The sequence below is a fragment of the Oncorhynchus kisutch genome, unplaced genomic scaffold (assembly GCF_002021735.2).
Source record: "Oncorhynchus kisutch isolate 150728-3 unplaced genomic scaffold, Okis_V2 scaffold3971, whole genome shotgun sequence".
NCBI lineage: Eukaryota > Metazoa > Chordata > Actinopteri > Salmoniformes > Salmonidae > Oncorhynchus > Oncorhynchus kisutch.
This window is the reverse complement of record NW_022265916.1, coordinates 160,550-168,049: the sequence shown is the minus strand read 5'-3', so window position 1 is coordinate 168,049 and position 7,500 is coordinate 160,550. Positions and strand designations below refer to the sequence as shown.

The 7,500-nt window shown below is 51.1% G+C and overlaps 1 protein-coding gene and 1 pseudogene across 1 annotated transcript; both read left to right on the top strand.

Annotated features, from left to right (window-relative positions):
* Positions 1–7,500, top strand: part of LOC116372932 (glucagon receptor-like) — a 150,260-nt pseudogene that overhangs the window by 95,417 nt on the left and 47,343 nt on the right.
* LOC116372931 (keratin-associated protein 10-4-like) lies at positions 6,119–7,018 on the top strand. The gene has a single exon (XM_031821398.1). The coding sequence runs from the start codon at positions 6,119–6,121 to the stop codon at positions 7,016–7,018; it is 900 nt and encodes a 299-aa protein (XP_031677258.1).

Below are 7,500 nucleotides of genomic sequence, written 5' to 3'. Positions count from 1 at the left end.
GGGGTTAGGACTGGGGTTAGGACAGGGGTTAGGACTGGGGCTGGGACTGGGGTTAGGACTGGGGTTAGGACTGGGGTTAGGACTGGGGTTGGGACAGGGGTTAGGATTGGGGTTAGGACAGGGGTTAGGATTGGGGTTAGGACTGGGGTTAGGACAAGGGTTAGGACTGGGGTTAGGACAGGGGTTAGGACTGGGGTTAGGACTGGGGTTAGGACTGGGGTTAGGACAGGGGTTAGGATTGGGGTTAGGACAGGGGTTAGGACTGGGCTAGAGCTCGCGTGGAGCGTTGTTTTGTTGTGCCAGTTGTGAACAAGCTTCATGTAGAAGTACAACTATCACTATAATGAACTGTATTTACTCTGTAGTAACCTGGTAACCTCACACTGCTGCGTCACAACACCTGGTACTCTGGTTCCTCACACTGCTGCGTCACAACACCTGGTACTCTGGTTCCTCACACTGCTGCGTCACAACACCTGGTACTCTGGTTCCTCACACTGCTGCGTCACAACACCTGGTACTCTGGTTCCTCACACTGCTGCGTCACAACACCTGGTACTCTGGTTCCTCACACTGCTGCGTCACAACACCTGGTACTCTGGTTCCTCACACTGCTGCATCACAACACCTGGTACTCTGGTTCCTCACACTGCTGCGTCACAACACCTGGTACTCTGGTTCCTCACACCTGCTGCGTCACAACACCTGGTACTCTGGTTCCTCACACTGCTGCGTCACAACACCTGGTACTCTGGTTCCTCACACTGCTGCATCACAACACCTGGTACTCTGGTTCCTCACACTGCTGCGTCACAACACCTGGTACTCTGGTTCCTCACACTGCTGCGTCACAACACCTGGTACTCTGGTTCCTCACACTGCTGCGTCACAACACCTGGTACTCTGGTTCCTCACACTGCTGCGTCACAACACCTGGTACTCTGGTTCCTCACACTGCTGCGTCACAACACCTGGTACTCTGGTTCCTCACACTGCTGCATCACAACACCTGGTACTCTGGTTCCTCACACTGCTGCATCACAACACCTGGTACTCTGGTTCCTCACACTGCTGCATCACAACACCTGGTACTCTGGTTCCTCACACTGCTGCGTCACAACACCTGGTACTCTGGTTCCTCACACTGCTGCGTCACAACACCTGGTACTCTGGTTCCTCACACTGCTGCGTCACAACACCTGGTACTCTGGTTCCTCACACTGCTGCATCACAACACCTGGTACTCTGGTTCCTCACACTGCTGCGTCACAACACCTGGTACTCTGGTTCCTCACACCTGCTGCGTCACAACACCTGGTACTCTGGTTCCTCACACTGCTGCGTCACAACACCTGGTACTCTGGTTCCTCACACCTGCTGCGTCACAACACCTGGTACTCTGGTTCCTCACACTGCTGCGTCACAACACCTGGTACTCTGGTTCCTCACACTGCTGCATCACAACACCTGGTACTCTGGTTCCTCACACTGCTGCGTCACAACACCTGGTACTCTGGTTCCTCACACTGCTGCGTCACAACACCTGGTACTCTGGTTCCTCACACTGCTGCGTCACAACACCTGGTACTCTGGTTCCTCACACTGCTGCGTCACAACACCTGGTACTCTGGTTCCTCACACTGCTGCGTCACAACACCTGGTACTCTGGTTCCTCACACTGCTGCTTCACAACACCTGGTACTCTGGTTCCTCACACTGCTGCGTCACAACACCTGGTACTCTGGTTCCTCACACCTGCTGCGTCACAACACCTGGTACTCTGGTTCCTCACACTGCTGCGTCACAACACCTGGTACTCTGGTTCCTCACACCTGCTGCGTCACAACACCTGGTACTCTGGTTCCTCACACTGCTGCGTCACAACACCTGGTACTCTGGTTCCTCACACTGCTGCATCACAACACCTGGTACTCTGGTTCCTCACACTGCTGCGTCACAACACCTGGTACTCTGGTTCCTCACACTGCTGCGTCACAACACCTGGTACTCTGGTTCCTCACACTGCTGCGTCACAACACCTGGTACTCTGGTTCCTCACACTGCTGCGTCACAACACCTGGTACTCTGGTTCCTCACACTGCTGCGTCACAACACCTGGTACTCTGGTTCCTCACACTGCTGCTTCACAACACCTGGTACTCTGGTTCCTCACACTGCTGCGTCACAACACCTGGTACTCTGGTTCCTCACACCTGCTGCGTCACAACACCTGGTACTATGGTTCCTCACACTGCTGCGTCACAACACCTGGTACTCTGGTTCCTCACACTGCTGCGTCACAACACCTGGTACTCTGGTTCCTCACACTGCTGCATCACAACACCTGGTACTCTGGTTCCTCACACTGCTGCATCACAACACCTGGTACTCTGGTTCCTCACACTGCTGCGTCACAACACCTGGTACTCTGGTTCCTCACACTGCTGCGTCACAACACCTGGTACTCTGGTTCCTCACACTGCTGCGTCACAACACCTGGTACTCTGGTTCCTCACACTGCTGCATCACAACACCTGGTACTCTGGTTCCTCACACTGCTGCGTCACAACACCTGGTACTCTGGTTCCTCACACCTGCTGCGTCACAACACCTGGTACTCTGGTTCCTCACACTGCTGCGTCACAACACCTGTACTCTGGTTCCTCACACTGCTGCATCACAACACCTGGTACTCTGGTTCCTCACACTGCTGCATCACAACACCTGGTACTCTGGTTCCTCACACTGCTGCGTCACAACACCTGGTACTCTGGTTCCTCACACTGCTGCGTCACAACACCTGGTACTCTGGTTCCTCACACTGCTGCGTCACAACACCTGGTACTCTGGTTCCTCACACTGCTGCGTCACAACACCTGGTACTCTGGTTCCTCACACTGCTGCGTCACAACACCTGGTACTCTGGTTCCGGATCTTGGACCCGGATACTCACACAGGTCCACTATTAGTCTCAGCCAGGGTTCGTTAGCGTTTCACACACGTTTTATAGTACGGATCAGGGTGTCAAATGCTCCAGGATCTGGATCATAAAGGGATGTGTGAACGCGCCCTTAGAAGAACGTTACTCAGTTATCAGAGAAACATTTTGAGAATGCTTTGAGTCTAGTCTTATATCTGCAGTAGGAACACTAAACTTACTGGAAAACTGGTGGATACAGCTGCTGTGCTTTAGCTGCTACAGGACAGTTGTCCTCTGTGGCGGATTGACTGAGACCACTGTCCTGTAGCTTCTGAGTTTTGACAGGTTGTTTTTCTCTAACCGGAGGTTTGTGCAATCTCTGACCTTAGTGGTGTCTCAATCTCCTGCTCTCTCTCTCTCTCTCTCTCTCTCTCTCTCTCTCTCTCTCTCTCTCTCTCTCTCTCTCTCTCTCTCTCTCTCTCTCTCTCTCCCTCTCCCTCTCTCCCTCTCCCTCTCCCTCTCTCTCTCTCCCTCTCTCTCCTCTCTCTCTCTCTCTCTCTCTCTCTCTCCTCTCATCCTCTCTCTCTCTCTCTCTCTCTCTCCTCTCTCATCTCTCTCTCTCTCTCCCCCTCTCGCTCTTCTCTCCCTCTCCTCCTCTCTCTCTGTCTCTCTCTCTCTCTCTCTCTCTCTCTCTCTTCTTCATGCTTCCCTCTCTCTCTCCCCCTCTCTCTCTCCCTTCTCTCTCTCTCTCCCTCTCTCTCCTCTCTTCTCTCGCTCTCTCTCCCTCTCTCTCTCATCTCTCGCTCTCTCTTCCCTCTCTCTCTCTCCTCTCTCTCTCCCCTCCCGTCTCTCTCCTCCTCTCTCTCTTCTTCTCTCATGCTCCCTCTCTCCCCCTCTCTCTCTCCCTCTCTCTCTCTCTCCCTCTCTCTCTCTCTCTCTCTCTCTCTCCTCCTCTCCCGCTCTTTCTGCTTTCTCACGCTTCTCTCTCTCACTTCTCTCTCACTCTCACTCTCTCTTCTCTCCTCACTCTCTCTCTTTTGCTATCTCCCCTCACACACACACACACACACACAACACACACCACACACACCCTCTCTCTTTTTCTCTCTCCCTCTGTCTCTCTCTCTATAAGGACAGGCTTACACCGAGCACTGTGTCTCTGTGGTTAATCATTTGTACCTACTTGGTGCTGTGGTTACAGAAAGTGCTTTAGGTAGGGTAGTATGTTGTAAAATTAGACCAGAGCCACTTGTCCACAATACAATATAAATGGACAAGTGCCTTTCCTGCTTGTTTCCATGCAATTGTTATGTGTGTGTCGGTTTTGATTATACAACAAGTGGGTTGTTCAATAGAGTGTGTGTGCGTGTGTGCGTTGTGTGTGTGTGTGCGTGTGTGTGTGTGTGAATGCCTGCATGTGTGTGTTTGTGCCTGCGTGCGTGTCTTCAGAGTGCAGCGAGACTTCGTAGAGCAGTTGACGTTTCTCTAGCCTCAAGCCGTGGCTAGGTGAGTTAACACCATGCTCTCAGTTAGCCTCATGTGCTCATGCTGCTCACGCTGCACGGACACCTGTCTGCTGCCCCCTACTACACTACGGCATGTGGTCTGGTCTGATACAACTCTCTGGTAAGCTCTGCTACCGTACTGTGCCTCTCTCAATATGGTGCTGATGGGTTTGTCCTGCTACTGACACGGTTACTGTGCGTATTGTGTGAGTGAGACTCCACAGCTATGCCGTGGGATTAACAGTGGACAACCATTGGGATTCATCAGAATGAATTAATGAATGATCAGATCAGATGCATGACTTTCACATGTATTCATTAACCATCAGGTTTCACATCAGATGTTAAGTTGTTGTTGTCATTTCAACACTGTGCTGTGTTCCCTGTGTGTGACTCAACACTACTGTGTTCCCTTGTGTGTGACTCAACACTGTGCTGTGTTCCCTTGTGTTTGACTCAACACTGTGCTGTGTTCCTGTGTGTGACTCAACACTACTGTGTTCCCTTGTGTGTGACTCAACACTGTGCTGTGTTCCCTGTGTGTGACTCAACACTACTGTGTTCCCTTGTGTGTGACTCAACACTGTGCTGTGTTCCCTTGTGTGTGACTCAACACTGTGCTGTGTTCCCTGTTTGACTCAACGCTGTGCTGGGTTCCCTGTGTATGACTCAACACTGTGCTGTGTTCCCTTGTGTGTGACTCAACACTGTGCTGTGTTCCCTGTGTGTGACTCAACACTACTGGTGTTCCCTTGTGTGTGACTCAACACTGTGCTGTGTTCCCTTGTGTGTGACTCAACACTGTGCTGTGTTCCCTTGTGTTTGACTCAACACTGTGCTGTGTTCCCTGTGTGTGACTCAACACTACTGTGTTCCCTTGTGTGTGACTCAACACTGTGCTGTGTTCCCTGTGTGTGACTCAACACTACTGTGTTCCCTTGTGTGTGACTCAACACTACTGTGTTCCCTTGTGTGTGACTCAACACTGTGCTGTGTTCCCCTGTGTGTGACTCAACACTGTGCTGTGTTCCCTTGTGTGTGGACTCATCACTACTGTGTTCCCTTGTGTGTGACTCAACACTGTGCTGTGTTCCCTTGTGTGTGACTCATCACTACTGTGTTCCCTTGTGTGTGACTCAACACTGTGCTGTGTTCCCTTGTGTGTGACTCATCACTACTGTGTTCCCTTGTGTGTGACTCAACACTGTGCTGTGTTCCCTTGTGTGTGACTCAACACTGTGCTGTGTTCCCTTGTGTGTGACTCATCACTACTGTGTTCCCTTGTGTGTGACTCAACACTGTGCTGTGTTCCCTTGTGTGTGACTCAACACTGTGCTGTGTTCCCTTGTGTGTGACTCAACCCTGTGCTGTGTTCCCTTGTGTATGACTCAACACTGTGCTGTGTTCCCCTGTGTGTGACTGAGGAGCACCAGTCTCTGTCTTCCAGTAAGTCTTGCTGGCCATACAGCACTGGGGAGTGTGTGTTGGTATAGCAGAGTTGGTTCAGATAGTGCTATGTCTCAGCTCAGGGGGCTACTGAGGCTGCAATGGAATCACCACATCCTGTAGCCATGTCTGCTTGGTCTATTTACAGCTGGTCCTGTAGCACTTTAAAGGCTCTGATACAATCTGCATCTCGCCTGGCGGAGGTCCGGGAGAAAGTCATTTGGAGAGCTGATAAGGGAATTTTAACATGGAAATGGACTGTGTTCCAGTGGACTGTGTTCTAGTGGACTGTGTTCTAGTGGACTGTGTTCCAGTGGACTGTGTTCTAGTGGACTGTGATCCAGTGGACTGTGTTCCAGTGGACTGTGTTCTAGTGGACTGTGTTCCAGTGGACTGTGTTCCAGTGGACTGTGCTCTAGTGGACTGTGTTCCAGTGGACTGTGTTCCAGTGGACTGTGCTCTAGTGGACTGTGTTCCAGTGGACTGTGATCTAGTGGACTGTGTTCCAGTGGACTGTGATCTAGTGGACTGTGTTCCAGTGGACTGTGCTCTAGTGGACTGTGTTCCAGTGGACTGTGTTCCAGTGGACTGTGCTCTAGTGGACTGTGTTCCAGTGGACTGTGTTCCAGTGGACTGTGATATAGTGGACTGTGTTCCAGTGGACTGTGTTCCAGTGGACTGTGTTCCAGTGGACTGTGTTCTAGTGGACTGTGTTCCAGTGGACTGTGTTCTAGTGGACTGTTTTCCAGTGGACTGTGCTCTAGTGGACTGTGTTCCAGTGGACTGTGTTCCAGTGGACTGTGTTCCAGTGGACTGTGCTCCAGTGGACTGTGATCCAGTGGACTGTGTTCTAGTGGACTGTGATCCAGTGGACTGTGTTCTAGTGGACTGTGCTCCAGTGGACTGTGATCCAGTGGGCTGTGCTCCAGTGGACTGTGATCCAGTGGACTGTGCTCCAGTGGACTGTGACCCCATGGACTGTGTTCTAGTGGACTGTGATCCAGTGGACTGTTTTCTAGTGGACTGTGATCCAGTGGACTGTGTTCTAGTGGACTGTGTTCTAGTGGACTGTGTTCTAGTGGACTGTATTCTAGTGGACTGTGTTCCAGTGGACTGTGTTCCAGTGGACTGTGCTCCAGTGCTTTAGCCAGAGTGGGATAGCCAGTATCTCTCTATAGCCACCATCCCACAGTAGAACAGTCTGTTAGCCATCAGAGTGGTAGATGACATATCAGAAGAAAAGCTGATTTTATTGTTTGTTTGTCTGGATGTTAAAATAGGGAATGAAGAAGTATCATGTTTGTCAGGTCAGTACTGTATATTATAGAACCTAGAAATCATGCTTTTGCTTCTGGATCAACTGAGGGTTCAGACCCTACTTCACCATCTCAGAATATAAATGGACTCTGCTTAAGACCGTTCCTACTTCACCACCCCAGAATATAAATGGACTCTGCTTAAGACCGTTCCTACTTCACCACCCCAGAATATAAATGGACGCTCCTTAAGACCGTTCCTACTTCACCACCCCAGAATATAAATGGACGCTCCTTAAGACCGTTCCTACTTCACCACCCCAGAATATAAATGGACTCTCCTTAAGACCGTTCCTACTTCACCATCTCAGAG

Bases quoted from the DNA above. Each gene is read 5' to 3' on its own strand.
- LOC116372931 (XM_031821398.1), top strand. From the start codon at position 6,119: ATGGAAATGGACTGTGTTCCAGTGGACTGTGTTCTAGTGGACTGTGTT.